Below are 22,245 nucleotides of genomic sequence, written 5' to 3'. Positions count from 1 at the left end.
ATACGTTTTTTTTTATTAACAGGTTTTTTATATTTTTATTTTTCATTTTATGCAATCCCTATTTGACAAATTTGTAAAAGGTTATATATTATTTTTCGTTATATTTAACTATATATCATTCAATTCAACTCCAAAATTAGAGTTTTGTTATATTACCTTCTGTCTATAAAAATAGTCTTAATCGTGAATGATATAATTTTAATACAAATTGATCAGGTAAGAGATTAGGAAAATGTTAGTTAAAGTAGTACAATGAAAAAGAGGATCTACCTTATTTTAAAAAAAGATTACCAAATCAGAAATAGATTAATTCTTAACTAACAATTAAATCAGAAAATAATGATTATTTTTCGTGGATAGTACCAAAAAGAAAAACTAATACCCATTAATACAACTATCATTACTAGTTGTAATTACAATTTACATACAAAATATTTCACCAATGTTTCAATTGAGTACAAAATGTTTTAAGTTAACAAATATCATACAAAAAATTTAATTAGTGTTACGAATTAGTACATTCCATCTAAAATAACTAACACTATTATTTTTTTCTTATTTTTCACCAAAATTATGCCTAAAAAACATGATATTATTTCTCTAAATAATACCTTATGCATTGCTATATGGGCATTTTAAGCAATGAATTCACATTTAACTTTCAGCTAATATTTGTAGCTAATTTTAGAGTCGAAATGAATGAAAGATAAGAAAAAGTAATGATGTTAGTGATTTTTAGACAGAATGTACTAATTTGAAACACTAATCAAACTTTTTGTATGATATTTGTTAACTTAAAATATTTTGTACTCAATTGAAACATTGGCGAAACATTTTGTATATAAGGTGTAATTACCCCATCATTACACCGGTCAAAACCTAAGGCCCTACTTGGTAGGATGGAATGAAATGAGGAGGGAATAGAATGGAGATGAGAATGGAATGAAGGTTTCCATTCTTGTGTTGGTAAGACCATCTCCAATGGTACACTAAAACCTAAAATGAGATAGGTATTTAGCTCCAATAGTACTCAAAAGCCAATCCTATTTTAGGTTTTTTGGAAAAAAAATATCTATCTTTAGGTTTACACTAAACCAAGACCTAAAAGTTTCTCAAATTTCGTGAGTAAAAAAGGCATAATATAGAGAATATTCTTTTAAGTTTGAGTTTTGTGTAAATGGTTGGAGTAAAATCAATATTTAGTGTAAGATTTACACTAAAATGAGTTTGAGTTTAGTGGAATGGTTGGAGATGTTCTAAGAGCATCTTCAACAGTATTGCAAAACCTAAAATGCAGTAGGATAATCTCTCCAACAGTACTGCAAAACCAACCTCATTATAGGTTTTTGAAGAAAAAATACCTATCTTTAGGTTTGCACTAAAAGTATACCAAAAACACTTTTCATAGTTTGAGTAATTGCATTCAAGTCCAAATCAATTCATATTTAACAAAATAGAAGAAGAGAAGGATAGAAGAAGAGAAAAAAGAGAAATTAAAATACAGACAAAAAAAAAACTTACAGATTGCAGAAAGTGGCGTGGAGAAGATGAAAATGTGAATTAACCTAATTTAATCTTATTAATATTTGATTTAGTTATTAAATGGGCTGGCCCATATTAATATTATAGTATTCAATATATTGGAAAAAAAACTAGTATCTATTATTTATATAAGAGCCGTCCCTTTTTTCCTACGGAACCCAATTTTATTGTACAGTTTAATTACTAACGGTACATATAGTATGAAAATAATTATTTTATTAGTTAATTAAATACTATACGGACATTAATATATTCAAATAAAATATGCTATCAAATATAACATAAATAGTTTAACATTAGTAATTAAAACAATACATAAAATAAAAATAGAAGACTAATAATTAAAATTGCAACAACTAATAAAAACATAATCTAATAATAACCCGGTAAATCTTATATTATACTATTATTTAATTTAATTTAAGATATTGACAAAGTGTCATGGGGTTAGTGTGTAATATAGATAAAAATATATAGCTATGATTGAAAAGTTTAAAAAGTTAGTGGGTGAAGAATATTCTTTTGGGTTTGAGTTTAGTGTAAATGGTTGGAGCAAAATCAATATTTAGTGTGAGATTTACACTAAAATAGGTTTGAGTTTAGTGGAATGGTTGGAGATGGTCTAAGCACAAGAAATACAAAAGGAATGGAATTATTATTCCTTGATTGATTTCATTTCTATGATTGATAGCAAGGGAAGAAATGGTAGAAGGTGTCTTAGTAGGAACCCTCTTGGGTACATAGGAGCCAAGACTTTCTTCAACTAAAAGAAGTAATGAACTCTAGGCTACTTTCACCAAAGTAAGCTGCATTGGTTCCACAATCATGACTATGTTTAACCATGAAAGTATACATCTACTTGATTAATCACAAAGAATTTAACAAGCACCTGGATAACATCTCACGAAAGAAGATAAATTTGCTCATAAGAGTCTTTACAAAGTTCAACATTCAACTAACTATAAAATGAGCTAAGGGAGTTATTTATACTTAGTGCTAAAACGTAGACAATTTAGAAAACATGGACAAAATTCTATGTTTGAGAGATTTTATTTTATTTTCGAGAAAGAGTAAGCCGTCTTCTGATTTCGCGTCCTTCACAGAGATGCATAATTATAATGCTATCACCTGAAAAATTTCTCTCTCCGTCTCTGAAAAATATGAACTATTTTCTTTTTAGTCTATCCCAGTAAAGTATGAACTTTCTAATTTTGGAAACGCTTTTCTCTCTAATGAGGTGAGCCTCATTCTTCACTAACAATACTTTATTTAACTTTTCTTTCTATTTCTCTCTTTCTTTACCAATTATGCATTAAAACTCGTATCGAACCAAATGTTCATATTTTTTAGGGATGGAGGGAGTATAAAAGTTGGATTGTTCATTCGATAACATACTGACTATGGCTAGCTAAAATAATTTTCCTTATATTCTGGTATACCCGAGCCTAAGTTTGTACTCCCATGTCTCAACTAGGTTAAGTCAAAACTTTTAGACACGAAGATTAAAATTTTGTGTGGAAAAATAGAAGAGATAAATAAATAGAAATGATAAAAAGAGAATAAAGTAGGTGATGGAATAAAGTAAAGAGTGATTGTATGTTTTGTTTTTTGTTAAAAAATGAAATGACTCAATTCAGTTAGGACACCCTAAAAAGGAATACGACTCAACTTAGTTCAGACGGAGAGAGTATAAACTACTCTATCTATTCCACAATAAGAGTCATACTCCCTCCGTCCCATAGAAATTGGTCATATTTTTTTTTTCGTCGGTCCCATACAAATAGTCACATATCCATTTATGGTAACATTTTTCTCCTTCTTTTTTACTTTTTCATTTATGGGTCCACCATCCACTAAACAATTTCCACTACTTTTTCTCTTTCTCTCTTATTTTACCAAATTACGCATTAAAACACGTGCCAACCCTAAAGGGCCAATTTCTATGGGACGGAGGTAGTATTAATTTTGACATCTTCGTATGTCCCACCAACTTATTCCACTCAAATTTTATTATTCTCTCCGTCCTACAAAAGATATCACACTTTCCTTTTTAGTTTGTCCCACAAAAGATTTCACATTTCTCTTTTTGAAAAAAGTTCTCTCTCACAAGAGTATAAAAATTATATTTTCTCTCTTTATCTAACACACAAACCAAAACCTCCTAAAATCCCGTGTCATTCCACAAATGTTATATCTTTTGTGGAACGGATGAAGTATAAAATCGATATATATAAGTGAGACTTACGTTCCACTAACTTATTTAATCCGATTTTTATATAATTTTTAAAACTCGTCCTCGAACCAAATAGGACACGAAGGAAGTACCACTTAGACAATTCAATTTTTATGTTTTTAGGTGACACATTATTATAATCATAATTATAATGATAATGATGTGCCTCTCTTAAAGCTGCGAAATCGAGACTCGTTTTATCCTTCATCAGAATTAAAAACATAAGAGCATCTCCATCCGTGCTCTTAGCTAAGAGCACGGAGGTGGGCCCGGACCCACTTTTACTCCTTGTCCTTAGCTAAGAGCACAACACCCACATCCATGCTCTTAGCTAAGGACAAGCTCAAGAGTCTCACCATTCTATTATTCAATTTAAATATTCCAATTATTAAAAATATTTCTACATTATAAAAATACATTAAAAAATAAAAAATACATAATTAAAATCCTAAAAAATAAAAATACATAATTAAAATCCTAGAAAATAAAAAAATACATAATTAAAATCCTACAAATTAAAAATTACACACGTGAAAGACTACTCCTCTAACCCCAATTGCCTCTTGATACCCCAGATCATTTGCTCATGTGTTGCAAATTGCTTCGGAGTCATCTTAGACGTATCGTTCAAATAGAGTTGGCCCAAGAGGGTCCACAACGAGTTGTTCGGGGGTGGAGGAGGCACAAAGGGAGCGGGAGCGGGAGCGGGGGCGGATGGAGTCGAGGCGCGGCGGCGGGTGGTCGTCGCCTTCTTCTTTCGGACCGGCCGGCGGGAACTGCTCGGGCCAGCGTCGGGGCTACCCAAGTTAGCTCCGGCAAGCTGGGTAGCCACATCATCGGAGGCGCCGTCAGATAGGGCTATCGACCTGGACCGTTTGCTGGAGGAGCTGGAGGAGGATGCTACTATGCCGCCCCTATACTTCGGATATAGGCGCCCCTCCTGCCAACAATCGAGGTACTTGAACGGTTTGAACTCCTCCCGTTGGTAGGTCGCCAAGGCGGCAATGATGATGTCGAGCTCGCTCGTGCCGCTCCCCGCCGACCGCTCTTCCTGGAGGTAAATCCCCTGGAACTTCCCGATTGCCTCGTTACATCTGAAGATGCAATTGCGAACCATACTATCATTGCGATAGATGGTTCCCCCGGCCGGGTTTCATTGTAAAGATGAGTGATGCGCCACCAATACGTTTCCCCGGTCTGGTTCATGCCAACTTCCGGATCTTCGGAGACTGCCAAGTAGGCTTTGAACATCGTCATCATCTCACCCGGAGTGTACGGGGTGCGGGTGCCACGAACAGGAGGAGTAGGAACAGAAGTAGGAGTAGGAGTAGAGCTGCTGCTCCCTCCCGATCCGGTTCGGGTGCCCACCCGAACCCGGAGGCGTTTAGGTCGTCCACCGGGTAAGGACGGTAGCCACCCGGAGCTTGCGAACCTTGGGTTTGAGGAGGGGCCGTAAATTGCGTTTCCGGACTAAATCCGACCTCGGAGTCGAACCAACGTGGTTCCAACCGCGATTGCCGGATGGGTGATCGCCGGAGCCAGACATTGTGTACTGTGGTGGGAATTTAGATGAGAGAGTATGAGGAAAAAAGATGAGAGAATGTAGATGATGATAGAATAGATGAGAATGTGATTTTTTTTTTGTTGAAGTGGGGTATTTATAGATGAAAATGTGAATTTTGGGGAAAAAAATTAAAAAATAAATTAAAAGTGGGTAGAAAACGGATATAATTTTTTGGGAAGTGGGATTTTTTTTTTATTTAAATTTTTTATTTAAAATAAATTTCAAATTTTTTTAAAAAAAAAAATAAAAAAACCAATTTGCCAACGGCAGCCGTTGGCCAATCAGGGCGTGCCACGTAGGGCTGCTCGGCGGCACGGACGGACGAGCTCCATCAGCGGACGGATGACACCGTGCTCGGCGGCATGGACGGACGAGCACCGTCCTTCTCACCGCTGCGGATGCTCTAAGAGTATCTCTGAAATAGTATGGAATTCCCTATATTCGTGTTGTAAAATTATCCTAAAGTCGCGTTTGTAAATAGCACCAACCAACAGGCCATAAAGCTTCGCCTTTGTTCTTTTCCTCGTCTCCTCAGTCATCACTGCCTCAGTCGCCAAGACATAGGGCAATACACACCTAAACTCGTCGGTTTATCTATTGCTTTCCAAACATCGGCTGCGGTAGAAAAAGAAAAGGTTATGGAGCTGCTCCGATCAAATCTCTCTCGGCTGCGAATTCCGGAACCGACCAATCGCATCTACAAGCATGAATGCTGCATTTCATTTGATACTCCGGTATGTATTTGCTGTTTTGCCCTCACGCTCTAATTTTGATTTTGGATATGCTTATGTATATGTAATGTGTCATGTTTGGGATTTTTTATGCACTGGCAACAAGTTTGTTCCTCTATTGGTATTGTTTTGAATAGTAGGCTATGATTGCTTGTTTACTGAATTAGGGATTATGATGTGAGAAAATTTTGAGGATTGACGGACATTAATAGTAAGGATGAAATATACTTCTTGTGGTCCTATTGTTCCTTGACCAGTAGTCATAGTGAAGCAGGGAAGCATCTACACCATTATACATCACATAGGCTTTGAATTTCATAGTACTTCACTTGTGGATTTCGTAGAGAATCCAGCTCCGTGTGAAGATGCGGAGTTACTAAGTGCCATGCTGTTTGTCTTTAGTGAATAAATCATTGTGGCAAAGTAAGCATAGCAGTGGAAAAAGTATTGAGGTTATCATTTCATGGGTAACTTTTGATTACACTGCTATGCTACTATTTACTTTGCCACAATGATTTATTCACAGCCATTCGCTATGTAAAGCTGATTTTCTTATTCATGTTTTTGCAGAGATCAGAAGGTGGATTGTTTGTAGATATGAATTCGTTTCTGGCTTTTGGCAAGGAATTTGTGGATTGGAACTATAAGAAGAGTGGGAATCCTGTTTATTTGCACATCAAAGAAACAAAAAAGGCAGTTTCTGAAGACAGACCATCAAAAAAACCAACACTTCTAGCCATAGGTATTTTTTAAACTGCATTTATAATTGGAGACCCTTTCATATTCGGCATTCTTATAACAGGTTCATCTAAATTTGTCACCTAATTTCTGTCTTTATAGCTTGCAAAAGAACCCTTAGTTTTGTAACTTAGCCATTTTTGAGCATTGGATCATTGGATATTTTTAGACTGAGTAGATTGGTATACATAATGGTGAATATGAGATTATGTTAAATTGTTGAGCTCGACACGTTTATCTGAAAACTCATTCTGTCCGTTACAGAGCTCACTATGATAGGCCATTTTACCGTGTTTTATTGAAGGGTTTTTGGAATTCCTCTTATTTTATCCTTCCTCAATCCTTAGCCTTTTCATTGATATTGTCAGATGCAAAGTGCTTACTTTTAGCGGACTTTCTTGTTCTTCTATGCTATTAGCATGGAGCATGTCATGGGCATCAGTGTGCTATTTAAATTTCTATGAGCTAATATGCGTTGTGGTTTGCAGGTGTTGAAGGAGGATTTGATAACAATGACCCAGAATATGAGCAGAGCTATGAAATAGTCATTTTACCGGATTATGTTAGCCTTCCCTTTCCATGTGTAGATTTGCCAGAAAAGGTAATCTGGCATTTTCCTTTCTAATAATTTGTGAATTATATTATAATAAGAGTAGATAGGTAAAGTTCAATTTGTTGAAATCACAGGTCAGATTAGCAGTTGATGCTGTTATTATGAATGTGGGTGCTGAGAAGAAAGAACAAGTTGCTGTATGGACTGCTGATACAAAACATGTCAGTAAACATGCATTGGAATTAAAGCAGCTAAACAATGGGGTGATTGTTCCTCCATCCAGCTGGAAGTGTGAGAAATGTGATAAAATGGAAAATCTTTGGTTAAACTTAACTGACGGATCAATCCTCTGTGGTAGAAGAAATTGGGATGGAACTGGGGGTAATGACCATGCAGTTAATCATTACAGCACAACTGGGTATCCCCTTGCTGTGAAGCTTGGAACAATAACTGCTGATCTTGAGGCAGCAGGTAATGCCTGCATTCTCGTCATTATCCACCTGCTTGCAGTTAGTTGTTCTTTTGTCTCTTGCAGTCTTGCTATAGTGAATGGTGATTGAGATTTGAGAGTGCACATGATTATCTTTTCCTGATAATTTCAAATTTTCAGTAACATGTTTAGCTTGAACAACTAGCTTTCTGAAATGTCTCCGGTGCTTATTTTGTGACTGTGCCTGGGGAGGGTGGAGGCAAGGATGTTTCTGTTTAATTATCTGTTTCTGTAATCTTTATTCTGTGATGCTAATTTTCAGCACACACACCCACACACACACACACATATATATATATTAAGATTATTGATAGATGCAGAGGTGACTATTTAATTTGTTAAATGCTGCAGGCAGACTAAAGTGATGTTGAAGAGAAACCAATGTGGCCTTTCAGTGCCTATCGTTTTTTTGTTTGTATAGAACAATAGGATTGGTTTTAAGTTAATCATCTTGTCTTACCTATGCTGGTTTCAAATTAGTCTGCAAAATAAACATATTTGCATGATTGGCATAACTGGTAGTTTAACATGTAGTCAGAAGTTTGGTTTCCTTGACATATTTTATATAACTTGATCACTTATTTCCTGGATACACCAATTGCTTTTTGTTTTAAGCCTTTCAGGATTTGTACTTTCATTTCTTCAGAGAAACATCGAAGCACATCTTTGTGGTTTATGTTTTTCTGGTGCTACATTGCTTTATTTCATGTATAATCATGAAATTCAAACTTTGGCAGCTCAGACGTTTACTCTTATGTGGAGGATGAAAGTGTTGTAGACCCACTTCTAGCACAGCATCTGCAACATTTTGGCATAGACTTTTCATCCTTGCAAAAGGTATAAGGCTTTAGAGTATTTGTCTTGTTTAACTTATACAGGTGTTGTCTTGTTAGTCCCTAGGAACTTAGTTGTCATTATCTGATAATTTTTTCCATTCCTAAGCAGCATTTTGTTTTTTATTTATTGTTCATATTGTCATACCATAACGGACCATGGAATTGGTTGTGAAATTGTTTAGACCGAAATGACAACTGCGGAGAGAGAACTTGATCAAAACACCAATTTCGATTGGAACCGCATTCAGGAGAGTGGTCAAGAAGTTGAGCCACTGTTTGGACCGGGTTATACAGGACTTGTGAATCTTGGCAACAGGTTGCTATCCTCTCTGTAGTAAAAGCATTGTGATCTTATTATTTGAACACTCTTTCCTAATATATTTACTTTGCAGTTGTTACTTGGCTGCAACTATGCAGGTTGTGTTCTCCACAAATGGCTTCTGTTCAAGGTCAGTTACTGCACTTTTGAGTTTTATTTGGAGTCGAATTTTTGACAGCCGTTGAGGTTGAGCTGCTGTTATCATTACTAGTTCTGAAGGTTCCACCTTTATCTTTGGATTCACTTTCTAGATACTATTTGAACCAAAGCTTGAAAGCAGCTTTTGATTCAGCTCCAGCTGATCCAACTGTGGACTTAAATACCCAACTGTAAGTAACTTCTTTTAGATAAAGTGTTTACTATTGGATAAAAGTTTGTTTTTTGTGTCATATAAATGTAATTGGCATTGCAAGAATTGAAATAGTTGTTGGAGTACAATGCATACTTTCCATGCATTGGTGGTTATTATCGGTCATTTTATTTAGAACTTTCTTAGCTTATTTTACTGCACTATGAATTATGATTAAGAGAGGGAGTTGTGTGTATATTAATTAGTGCCACTTCCAATGCTCATTGGTTGATATTTTTCTCTTTTATGCAGGGCAAAGTTAGCCCATGGGTTGCTTTCTGGAAGATATTCCATTCCAGCAACCAAGGTATGCTCACTGCATTCTGATTGGTGCTATCTCTGCCTTTGTTCCTTTCTCTGCTGCTGCTGATAACCTTGTTATTTCCTCACAGAAAGACGATGCAGGAGATTCAGCACATACTACGTTGACTGATGTAAGCCACTCTTTGTTTTACTTCCACCTAAATTAGTTTCTTGTCATTGGAAGTAGAGAATAACGTGTAAGATGATGTGTAAGAGATCTTGCTGGAAAATGTGTATCCAGAAACAGAGAGAGCAATTATATTTTTTGTTAGTAAGATAATTTGCAGTGCTGAATGGGAGTAAAGAGTTATTTATTGCCACAAGTCATCCACAATACTACTCATTCTGGCCCTTTTCCTGTGTTTTGACTTCCTTCAATTTTCAGAAACAAGAAGGAATTCCCCCCCATATGTTCAAGTCTGTAATTGCTGCAAATCATCCTGAATTTTCAACTATGCGACAACAGGTATGTTAAAAGCTTGGCATGTTAACTAGTCATGCGGTTTGAGGTTTTAGATATCAGGTGTATAACTTAGGTTTATGTTATTTGATTTTTGTGTTTTCCGTCTTTATTATGTTTTACTGGATGGTTGATTGGAAATCTCAGTATATTATTTTAGATGAACTATGCATACGATATAGTGCCTTTGTGTCTGTTGTTTCTGTTTCCTGTAATTAGCCTATACTGCTTTATGGTACAGCTTAGGTATGATGTAACTCCTTATAGGAATTTGTTTAAATATGTATACTTTCTATCTTGTTATGTTCCTGTATACATGTCGGTGATAGACAAATTGGTTTTATGTAGGATGCTTTGGAGTTCTTCCTACATCTTATCGACCAAGTTGAGAGGATCAACACTGGAAATCAGGTCTTGAATCCTTCAAGAAGTTTCAAGTTTGGTGTTGAAGAGCGGCTGCAATGTCCATCAGGCAAAGTTGCTTATAACAAAAGATGTGACTACATTCTATCTCTAAACATTCCACTCCATAAAGCTACAAACATAAGTAAGTTTGTTTCACTTCACTATTGCAACTTACAAGTATAAGATGATGAATGATTTAACTATTATATCCATGTTTTTTACATTTCTTTAATTGTTTCAGAAGAGTTAGAAGATTTCAAAATGTTAAAAGCTGAGAAGGATACAAAGGGTGAAGAACTGTGAGTTGAGTCCCTTTTATTTGTGTGGTATTTGTTTTATTCCATCACATACCTTAATATATCTTCGGAAACAGTTCATCAGATGAAATTGTTCGCCCAAGGGTACCTCTGATGGACTGTTTGGATTGCTTTGCTGCCCCTGAGGAGCTACATGATTTCTACAGTAGTGCATTAAATGCCAAGACAACTGCAATCAAGTGAGTGTCCTCCTCCTAACACTATCAGTTTATCACTTTACTGTTAAAACATGGAGTTGAACTTGCTAGAACTGTTCATCCTGCTCTCAGCTTTTGTACTCTTCCTTGTCATAATGCATAAAGGTTGGATACAATTGCGCTGAAGAAGATTTAGCATTAAGCAGGCTAGGCAGAATATGTATTTTGTCCTTGTTTTCCACATGTAACTAATGTAGTTTTCCTTGCAGAAGTGTAGGCTTGACTACATTTCCTGATTATTTGGTATTGCATATGAGAAAATTCGTCTTGGAGGAGGGCTGGGTCCCAAAAAAACTTGGTAAATCTCTTCCACGTTTTATTTCATTACAGATTTTCAAGAATTATCTGTGATGATACTTACAACTTGCAAGCCCTGTAGATGTCTACATTGATGTTCCTGATACCATAGACATCAGTTTTATGCGCAGTAAAGGTCTTCAATCTGGGGAGGAATTATTACCTGATGCTGGTAAGTTATCATTACTTATTTCATCTTCTAGTTTTCTGATTTTGAAGGTGAAATACATGGAAATTGGAATCTTTTCACGATAACTCACTTTATATTTATATATTTGAATTGTGCATTATATTTATTTCCATAACACCATGCTTCTTTTGTTTTAACAAGCAATTGCGACTTGGTCCCTTTCAACTGCATATATTTTTGGTGTTGCATAATATTCACTGATATTTGTAAAGTGAAAAATTGGATGCTGATAATTTCATTACCTTTTACAAATACATTATCTAAGGAAATTAATCTGGATTATAGTTGAACACAGCTTTTATTTGAATATGATTTATAGAGATGGATCCTGGAGCTGGAGCTTGATTTTACTACTTATAGGCCATAATTTAGTTACATGTCCTAGTTTTAGTTTTATACTTTTATTCAATTAGATTCCTCTGTATAAAAACACTATGAGCTGTAAATGAAGTGAGAAAGAAAGTTATCCTGTTTCTATGAGTGTTGGGTTTCTCACTCGAATTCTTAGTTCAGAGCTCATCTGGACAACTTAATCTTTGCCATTGTAGCTCAAACTAGGTGTATGAAGATCATCCAGTTAATTTTCCCGATTTTAGTTCCATATCCGCAATATAATATCTTTCAGATTTTCATCATATGATACAATCTTTTAAGCCTTGTTATTGATAATTGATTATGAAGTATGAAAGGTTCGTAAAAGTTCCATTATGTTTTTCACTGCTGCTTCCATGAAACCATTCATAATCAGTAACACGCTTTCTTAATAAAGCTGTATTAAATCTGGTTTGGAGGCTCTAAATGTGTTTCTGTCCTGTAAGCCAGGCTATCCATTGCCCTCAGTCTGCTGTGTGTCTCTCTGCTAACGTGTGCTATTTTGTATCTCTGTTATGTTCAGCTGCTGAGGATGACGGGATAAGTGCTAATGAGGACATTGTCAACCAACTTGCATCAATGGGGTTTCAATATCTTCATTGCCAAAAAGCTGCTATCAATACCATGAATGCTGGAGTGGAAGAAGCAATGAATTGGTTACTTTCCCATATGCATGATCCAGGTATTCCATCTTAGGGTGTTACAAAGTTAATGTAATTTATGATTTTTGGTGTAGCGACATGCTCATTGATAATTACCCCAGACATCGATGAACCTGTCACTAAAGCTCAAAAGGATGTTCCACATGTTGATCAATCGAAAGTTGAGACTTTGATATCATTTGGGTTTGAGGAAGAAGTTGCCCGTAAAGCTCTACAGGCATCGGTAAAACATCTTGTTTAACAGACTTTGGAATATTGATTTCTTTTGGTAGAACTTGTCTGTCAACTGAAGTGCACTATTATATTACTCAGAAATGGACTATTTTAATATTCACAGGGTGGTGATATAGAGAAGGCTACTGAATGGATATTTAATCCACCTGCTGATACGTCAAATATGGATACAACACCGAGTAGCAGTGGAAATGTGGTTGATACTGCTATGTCAGATGGGCTAGGAAGTTAGTGATTTTCATTCATTTCAGAAATTTGTGTGTGCGCTGCTACCGCACCATTTTCCTACAAGCTTCAAATGTGGTAATTTGCAGTTGCATCCATTTATATTCTCTTGTTTAATGCTTTTGTGTTACCTCGTCAGGATACAGACTCATCGGATTAGTGAGCCACATTGGTACATCTACACACTGTGGACATTATGTTGCCCATATATACAAAGATGGTAGGTGGGTGATTTTCAATGATGATAAAGTTGGGATATCGAAGAATCCACCACTCGACATGGGTTACTTGTACTTTTTCGAGAGAATTGATCATTGAGTTTCTCAAATGCACTCTGCTGCCGCTGAAAGGTAGGAGGAAGCGCACGTCTCCAGCAATCTTCTGTAGCCTTTCAGCTATGCTTATTTTCCCCCCGATGTCCAGGATTGAGGTGTGGAAGAGATGCAAGTGATCTTTTATTATACCAATTTTTTTTGTTTTCTGTGGTTTTGTTATTGTTCAACTAATTGATTCTCTATCTTCAGTGGGTAAAAATGAAGTGAACAGGCATGGGTGTTTCTTTATCATAAAACTCTCTTAATTACTCCTAGTTAATATTCGGAAAGAATATTCAATTGATTTGCCTACTTTTTGGGAACTACGAGTTTTCAGAAACCATTATGCCTTGATATGATGCTATAGAATGAGATAGGAGTGAAATGAAGGTATGAACGGAATATTAGTTCCTTTGTATTTATAGTTTTTTCTCTTCTTACTCCATCAAACGAGTATTAGGCAGAATGAACGGTGGTAGCTCGAAACTGATGAGGTACACCCTATGTTCGTAAAATGATGTCTACTTTTGCCTTTCTGATCCATCCGCGTAATGTTGTCCATCTTTGCTTTTTTCCATTTTTGATAAATGGACTTCACTTTTCACTAAGTTATTGCATTTACATTTTATTATAAAACTAATATATAAATGTGGAACTTATATTCCACTAGCTTTTTCAACTTATTTGTTTTCACAAAGTCAAATAATTTCTTAAAATTCGTGCTAATTAAAATATGGATAATATTTTGCGGACGGAGCTGTATAAGATTTGAAATCTTATGCAACAATTAAGGAGCAGAGAGTTTGGTTTATGGAAGAAGAGGGCTAATTCCGTCCCAAGGTTTCTAATCCATATATTTGTGTCGAAAATGACGCCCAATCCTAACTAAATTGAGGTATTCAATACGCCAATCAAACGTTGTGAAACAATATAGAGTTTAGGGTTTTAAAGAAGTGTTGGAATGTGTAATTAATGAAGTGATATGATGAAGTGTGTAATAAATGAAGTGAAATGGTAGAGTGTGTAATAAATGAAATGAGTTGGTTGAAGGTGAGTAGGGATGTCAATGTAGCCCGCAACCCGTGGGTTGACCCGAATAGCCCGCTAAATTTATAGGGTTATGGTCGGAAATTTCTAGCCCGATAAAAATAAAACCCGATAAGCCCGCACCCGATTAACCCGCAACCCGTTAAGGCCGGACCCGAAAACCCGATGGGCTGGCCCGATAACCCGGAAAAATTTATATTTTTCAATTTTTTACTCCTAATTCGACACGTCGTTGATTAATTTTATGACATAGATAACTAAAAAAAGGATAACTTTCAATTTTATGGTAAATATATAAAGTATATATTGAATTTTTATTAATATAATAAGTGTTAAATAAATTAATCTCACTAAAATAATATTTAAATTTTTAACATGTATTAAAATTTCACAAAATATCACAAATAATAGTATTTTATGATTGAGTTTAAGCATATATATCAAATTTATCATAATTAAATATTTTATATTTTATAAATATAACTAATTTTCATCATGATTTATTGGATTGTTCGAGCCTTAACCTTATCGGTAGCAACCCGATTAACCCGTCGGGCTAGCCCGAAACCCGAGCTTTTAGGGTTAGGGCCGAACTTTTACAACCCGAAAGAAATCACAACCCGGCAAGCCCGCACCCGATTGACCCGCAATCCGAGTAGGTTTGGCACAAAATCCGATGGGCCGACCCGATTGACATCCCTAAAGGTGAGTACCTTTTTGACTTTTTGGTTTTTTATTTTTATTTTGGTTTATTTTAATGTAGATAATGATATTTTGATGTAATTTTGATGAACAATGGGGTAAAATTGTATGTCCAAATATGAAAAATTTTAAATGTGACCTAAAACTGGGACGGACTTTTATGGCAAAATGTGACTCCAAAACTGGGACGGAGGGAGTTCGTCCTAACAAAGTTAAGTCATTTATTTTTTTTGATAAAAAACAAAACATCTGATCCTCTTACTTTATTTCATCACTTACTTTATGCTCTCTTCATCTTTCCTACTTTTTCCCTCTCTTATTTATTTTACTTTCATTTAATCAATTTAACACAATTTCTTAATCTTCATGCTGGAAAGTTTTGTACCAACTTAATTGGGACGGAGGGTGTAAGAATTAAAAAACTAATCCCTTTGTTCATGTAATGTTGTTCATATTTAACTTTGTGCGGGTTTTAAGAAATGTGAAGAAAAGTGAATGAAAAAAGTTAGTGGAACGTGAGTTGCATATTTATATTCTCCCTCCGTCTCATAAAAATAGTCTTATTTTTCTATTTTAGTCCGTTCAGAAAAATAGCCCCTTTCTATTTTTGGCAAGTCTTTTCTATCTTATAAGGTGGACCACCTTCTCCAATAATAATACTTCAATCACTTTTTTTTTTCTGCATCTCTCATACTTCACCATTTTCACATTAAAACCCGTGTCATCCCTAAAGTCCTTATTTTTATGGGACGTAGGGAGTATAAATTTTGTAATAGAATGTGAGTCTTGTGTTAGTGGAAAGTGAGAACTATGAAAATAAACAAAGTAAACAACATTTCACGGATGAACCGAAATAGTAAAACTAGACAACATTTCAAGGACGGAAGAGTATATAATAATGTTGGATAAATAATTATTATGTATATATGAATATTTATGATTGATTGAGCTTGACATGCCAAACGACCAACTTATCATTTATAAAATTCAAATGAAACGTACATATTTTTGGTCAATGGAATTAAGGACAATTGCTGAAAATATTATGAAGTTTGGTCCGATTTTAGTTAATTCAACAATCTTAAAATCTGCTTAAAGAAGTTATGAAATTTGAATTTGTTCTCAATGATCTCGTCGCGAAAAATTAGGTGGAACTGTATTTGATACGAAAGTCGAGAAAATAATATCCAGACGTCACCATTATTGAGTTAAATGATGTCATATATTAATAATCAAAACAATATCGTTTGGTTAAAAAACGTTATTAAAATATTATATGAAGGCAATCGTATTTTTTTGTCGTGAGATAATTGAGAAAAAATTTTAATTCGTTATTTTTCTAGTTGATTTTAAGAGTTGCGAAATAAACCAAATTTTTACTAAAATTCATACAATTTTTCGGCAATTTTTCCTTCTGATAATGAAATTTAAAAATTTAATTATTTTATCTATTACTCCCTCCGTCCTGGCTAAGATGACACATTGTTTAGTCGGCACGGGATTTTAGGAGTTATTAATTAAAGTGTTTAATTGGAGAGAGAGAAGGTGGATGTAAGAGCATCTCCAATGCCGGCTAGCCAACCGGCTAGCCGAACCATTGGAGCAGGCTAGCGCCAAATCGGCGAAAAAATCGGCCAATGCGCTGGCCGCCATTGTGGCGTGCCGATCGGCCAGCGCCGTATTTTCGATTTTTTTTAAACCTATATAAACGCGATTTTAGTTTCATTTTCATTTGCACCACTTGTTTTAACGAGTTTTCTCTCTCTCTACCTTTCTGTACAAGAGCATCATCGAGCGATGAGTAATGCGGGTGGTAGCAGTGGTGGTAGTGGTGGGGATGTTGAGGAGTACGAACGGAGGATGAACGAGGCTAAAGAGGCCTACATGAACCGTGAGATGGAGCAGTACATGCGTAGGGTGGAACAGCAGGCGATACCTCGCCCTCCACGGGTTGTCCACCGCCGAGCAGTGATTGATCGGGATCACGTAGCTGCACATCACCGGCTGTATGAAGACTACTTTTCAGAGAACCCGCGGTTTCCCGCAAACATGTTCCGGCGGCGTTTTAGAATGCGCAGGGAGTTGTTTATGCGTATCGTTGACGCTTTGGAGCGTCGATATCTGTGTTTCCGCTTCAGGCACGATGCGTTTGGTAGACCCGGCCACACCCCTATTCAAAAGTGCACGGCGGCAATCAGGCAGTTGGCCTACGGAGGCGCGGCAGACATGTGGGATGAGTACCTCCACATCGGTGAGACGACTGCTCTGGATTGTCTGAAGTATTTCTGTGAGGGCGTGATAAACATTTTCGGTGAGGAGTACCTTCGAAGCCATACTCCCCAAGATTGTCAGAATTTGATGCAGATGCACGGGGAGAAGCATGGGTTCCCCGGGATGTTAGGCAGCATAGATTGTATGCATTGGGAGTGGAAGAACTGTCCGACTGCCTGGAAGGGGGCCTACACGACCGGCTACAAGTCAAAGAATCCCACGATGATCTACGAGGCCGTAGCTGATTACCGGCTGTGGATCTGGCATGCGTATTTTGGGGTAGCCGGGTCGAACAACGACCTCAACGTCTTGAACTCGTCTCCCCTCTTCAACGAGAAGTGCCAGGGCGTCGGTCTAGCCGTCTCATTTGCGGCCAACGGCAACCGGCATGATATGGGCTACTACTTGGCGGATGGGATATACCCTAGGTGGCCTGTCTTTGTGAAGACGATCAGGCACGGAAGTGATGAAAGGAAGGCCTACTATGCGGAACGACAGGAGTCGGCGCGCAAGGACGTGGAGCGCGCATTTGGTGTGCTTCAGTCTCGATGGGCGGCAATTAAGGGTCCAACGCGTTTGTGGGATGTCAGATGCGTTTCCCAAATAATGTACGCCTGCATTATCCTGCACAACATGATCGTCGAAGACGAAGGCATACAACTGACTAATTGGGTCAATGACGATGAAGCCGGTCCAAGCCACGGAACGGCCACCCCTAGCGTACGACGTGGGGTACCTCTCGATGAAGCCGACCGCCTCAAGGAATTTGCCGACATGCGCCAAGTGGAAGCTCATATTCAACTCCAAAAGGATATAATTGAAGAGTTGTGGGCACGGAGGACTGCACGCCGTTAGTTTTTTTTCTGTATTATGTAATTTTTTTTTATCTATGTACCTTTTTTTTAATGCAATTAATGAATTTTGCCGTATATGTGTCGTAAATTTAATTCCGTAATTTAATCGTAATTTTTATTTCGTAAATGTAGTATATTTTGAATTATTTTTATTGCGGCTGGCCTATGGCTGGCCTAAATCTGATGTGGCAGGTTGATTTTTAGTGCTGCTGAGATGGTAGGGAGAGAGAGTGGCTGGCCTATGTCTGGCCTATTTGCATTGGAGATGCTCTTAGAGCATCTCCAATGGTCGGCTAGCGACCAGCTAGCCGATTCTTCGCGCTGGCCGATCGGCTAGCCGAACCATTGGAGGCGGCCAGCGCAAAATCGGCAAGCGGACCGGCGTGGGCTGGCCGCCATCGTGGCGGCCCGATCGGCCAGCGCCGATTTTTGTTATTTTTTTTAAAAAAAACCTATATAAACGCGATTTTCGTTTCATTTTCATTTGCACCACTTGTTTTAACGAGTTTTCTCTCTCTCTAACTTTCTGTACAAGAGCATCATCGAGCGATGGATCACAACAACGAGTCCAGTCCGGCGACGAGCGGCTCTCAGACTCCCATGGTACCTGTGGGATCTGGATGGGGGCAGATGGGCCCGGGGTTTAACATCCCTTGGAATCAGATGATGGGGATGATGGCCGGTGCGCCGGGGGGGATGCAGGGAGGGAACCAGGGGGGTATGCCGGGGGTTATGCCGTGGGGGATGCCGGGCGGGGGGCAGGGGAGCGGCGGGCAGTCAGCGCCCGGGTGGGGGGGTATGCCCCAGATGCAGCAGCAGATAATGGGGATGATGTGGCAGGGCGGGATGCAGGGGGGGATGCAACACGGTATGCATCCCGGGATGCAGGGGGGAATGCAGGGGTCACCGGGAGGGGACACGGTATATCGTCCCTCGCTTGATTTTTTGACGGCTTCGTCTCACACGTCGACCCCAGTGGAGACGCAGTTCACTGGCGATGACCTTCTGTCATTGCATGATATGGGGATCGATCTCGGGGATCCGGATACTCCCGTTCCAGCGAGGCGGGCCGCGCCGAAGAAGAAGACGAGGGGGAAGGCCAAGGCGGTCGACGAGTCATCGCAGCCCGCTGTTGACGACACCCCTGGCCGGAGGAAGTGGACGGAGGATGAGTACGCCGGGGTGGCCAGGGGGTGGTTGGAGGTGTGCGACGATCCGCTGGTTGCGAACAACCAGCGGGTCGTCAACATGTGGGTGAAGATCAGAGCTGCCTATAGGAGGCACTGCCCGCACGGGAGGGACTTCAGCGGGGAGGAGGTCCGGAAGGGGTGGGAGCGCATCAGGGCCGCGGTGGGCCATTTTGCGAATTTGTACGCCAACGCTCTCCGTCAGCTCAGTAGTGGGCAGAATGAGGACGACGCCCGGAGGATAGCCGAGAGTCAGTTCCCCTTGGCGGGGAAGTATAAGGAGTTCACCTTCTGGGAGTGCTTCTTGTTGCTGAAGGACTCCGAGAAGTTCCGGGCGGGGTGCGACGTTGGGTGGCCGAAGAAGCAGAGGCTGAACTATACCGGCGACTACAGCGACAGCAGCGGCGGATCCCACGACCTCTCCCTGGATGCTGAGGAGTTTCCATCCCCTCCTTCATTTGCTGGTCGCCCCCGCCCGGTTGGACAGAAGCGGGCGCAACGGGCTGCGAGGGGCGGATCCCCCCTATCGCCCCGCGAGGTCCAGTCCTCCGCCCTCCACTCGAGTACACTCTCCATTCGCGTAACCATACGCGGGATCAGATGTACATGGTCTTCCAAGATTGGAGGACCGCCACTGACCCCACGGAGAAGATGTTTCTTCACTCGATGCTCGAGAGCATGCGGTTTGATTTGGAAATCGCGAGGGCACAGTTAGCGGGTTCCGACGTGGGCTCAGATACCACGGGTGAGAATCATGTAGATAAGAGTACAAAAAAGAAGTGACTCAACTTAGTTGGGACGGAAGGAGTACTTTATTCTTTACACCTAACTCACAAAATAATACTCCCTCCGTTCCACAGTAATAGAGGCATTTCATTTTGCGCACTTATTTAAAAAAAATAATTATAAATAGTTAAAGTGAAGAAAAAGTAAAATAAGACAAAGAATATTGTAGATAAGATTCTTCTCTACATTATTCTTACTTTTACTTTACTCTCTCTCCACTTTAATTATTTAATATCATTTTTTCACAACGAGTACTGAAATTGAAATGCCTCTATTACTATAGAACGGAGGGAGTACTATATAAAATCCGATGCCAGAAGAGAAATGTTCTACTTAGAATGAAACAAAGGTTGTATAAATTTTAAAAACCCATGAAGAATTAATTTAATTTCTGCGCAAACTCAGTCTAGCCTGGACCACGACCCTAAATATCTTGCTCAGTCCAACTTATTTAACAACCCCAATCAAAATCATCATTGAAGTAGTTTAGTTAGTTAATTTCAAATACTAAGATGGAAGAATATCCAATCATTTAATCATCATTGAAGTTTTGAAGTGTTAGGGTCAAATCATCGGGCCAAGTCACCCATCAGACAAGGTTGTCAGGTTGGATTAAAATGTGTAACCCTAAACCTTATAGTAGTAATTATGTGGGCTATTTAGATTAGTCCGAAACCATGCACTGACCTCCTAATAATAATTTGGTCGTATTATTATTTATCCATGTTAGATTGAATCATTGAACAATGGAGTTACAACTCACATACCATTGCTCGACTATAGAAAACATTATTTTGCGAGCATAATTATATCAATGACGAAATGTCCATCCAGGTATCATCCCAACTTTATTCTATAAATAGTGAAGTTTAAAGTTCAAATCTGACTACTATTCGGCTATTCCTCCCCAAACTTATAAAATAAATAATTATAATAACATACGCCTTTCATTCTATAAAAGACTAATTTAGAAAATATATGAATTTTAATGAGTAATTGGCAGACTAAAGCAACTATAGAAAAAAAAAATGAGTAAAGTATAGTAATAAGAGAATAAGACTCATTTAATTAAAAAGGAATTTTTTTTCTTAAACAAAAATACCGTATTAATATATTTTTATAGGATAAATTAAAATAGCAAAAATAATTTATTTTTATGGGACGAAGAGATAGGCTCAAATTGAATAAATTTCGTACCGTCCTCTTTACATTATGAAAGAAGGAGATAAAAAATTTGAATATTTCGTTAACGTGTTCATGAGTATGAGAACAAATTCATTCAATATTTCAACTTTACGACTGGCACTACCAATTAGAGCAAACTCATTTAACAAATACTACGAAAAAAGCTGCTCCCTAATGTATTATATATGACTAACCAAATAATGAACAAGTATAATAATCAGCTGTCGAATATCATCAAATACCTAATTAAAGCTTATCACCGAACAAATCTACACCGACTAACCAACCGACTAATATCATTAAATTGGCATCATTTGCAATTAATTCTAATTTGTTTAGAATTAAATTAGAATTACCTAATTATGTAGTGCGTGAATTACACGCCTTGAACGAAAACTTCTAATTAAAATATTATCATTGTAGGGTTGTGATGAATTGATAATTATAGCAATCCTACATAAGAATAATTTTTAGTTATTAAATTAGGAAATTTAGCGATTGAAATAACGATACGTGAATAATATTTTATATTTAAAAAATTATTAAATAAATTATAAAGTGATAATGTCAATTTATATACGTAGGTAATTAATCACTTTATGTCATCAAAATTATTTCAAAATTTTAAATTAATATAACTCTATCAATTTATATTATTTTTTCACAAAAAAATATATCAAATTAAAGATAATTTTATAGAATTCTAATGAGATTTCAATTGCATATGTTCAGACGATGTTCAGATGAGGAAATTTGATAGTTTTTATTTCAATTTTTCATAAATGTTGATAAGAAGTTTTTATATCAACACATGCATCAAATATTTTCAATATAATACATGTACAATATCAATAAAACTGTGTTGATATTTTCGTGTACATT

At 37.5% G+C, this 22,245-nt stretch overlaps 1 protein-coding gene across 1 annotated transcript; it reads left to right on the top strand.

Annotated features, from left to right (window-relative positions):
• The first annotated feature begins 5,862 nt into the window (after window positions 1-5,862).
• LOC125214779 (ubiquitin carboxyl-terminal hydrolase 14-like) lies at window positions 5,863-13,643 on the top strand. The gene is made up of 20 exons (XM_048115931.2): window positions 5,863-6,073; window positions 6,641-6,812; window positions 7,297-7,409; window positions 7,496-7,832; window positions 8,594-8,688; window positions 8,870-9,003; window positions 9,080-9,136; window positions 9,258-9,335; window positions 9,608-9,662; window positions 9,748-9,789; window positions 10,044-10,124; window positions 10,467-10,665; window positions 10,765-10,822; window positions 10,897-11,019; window positions 11,247-11,335; window positions 11,417-11,506; window positions 12,420-12,578; window positions 12,660-12,781; window positions 12,896-13,019; window positions 13,157-13,643. Exons 1-20 carry the CDS (start codon window positions 5,978-5,980, stop codon window positions 13,333-13,335), a joined length of 2,403 nt encoding a protein of 800 aa, XP_047971888.2. The 5' UTR covers window positions 5,863-5,977; the 3' UTR covers window positions 13,336-13,643.
• The last annotated feature ends 8,602 nt before the right edge of the window (window positions 13,644-22,245 follow it).

Source organism: Salvia hispanica, chromosome 3 (assembly GCF_029641045.1).
Source record: "Salvia hispanica isolate PSC_SH4W2 chromosome 3, Shi_PSC_v1, whole genome shotgun sequence".
Lineage (NCBI taxonomy): Eukaryota > Viridiplantae > Streptophyta > Magnoliopsida > Lamiales > Lamiaceae > Salvia > Salvia hispanica.
Note: the sequence above shows the minus strand (reverse complement) of the source record. Positions and strands in the feature narration are given on the sequence as shown.

What these genes read in the sequence shown, in the direction of transcription:
- LOC125214779 (XM_048115931.2), top strand. Translation starts at nt 5,978, where the DNA reads ATGGAGCTGCTCCGATCAAATCTCTCTCGGCTGCGAATTCCGGAACCG. An exon ending in GATACAAAGGGTGAAGAACT is followed by an intron (nt 10,823 to 10,896) that starts GTGAGTTGAGTC and finishes CTTCGGAAACAG; the next exon opens with TTCATCAGATGAAATTGTTC. An exon ending in GCCAAGACAACTGCAATCAA is followed by an intron (nt 11,020 to 11,246) that starts GTGAGTGTCCTC and finishes TTTTCCTTGCAG; the next exon opens with AAGTGTAGGCTTGACTACAT.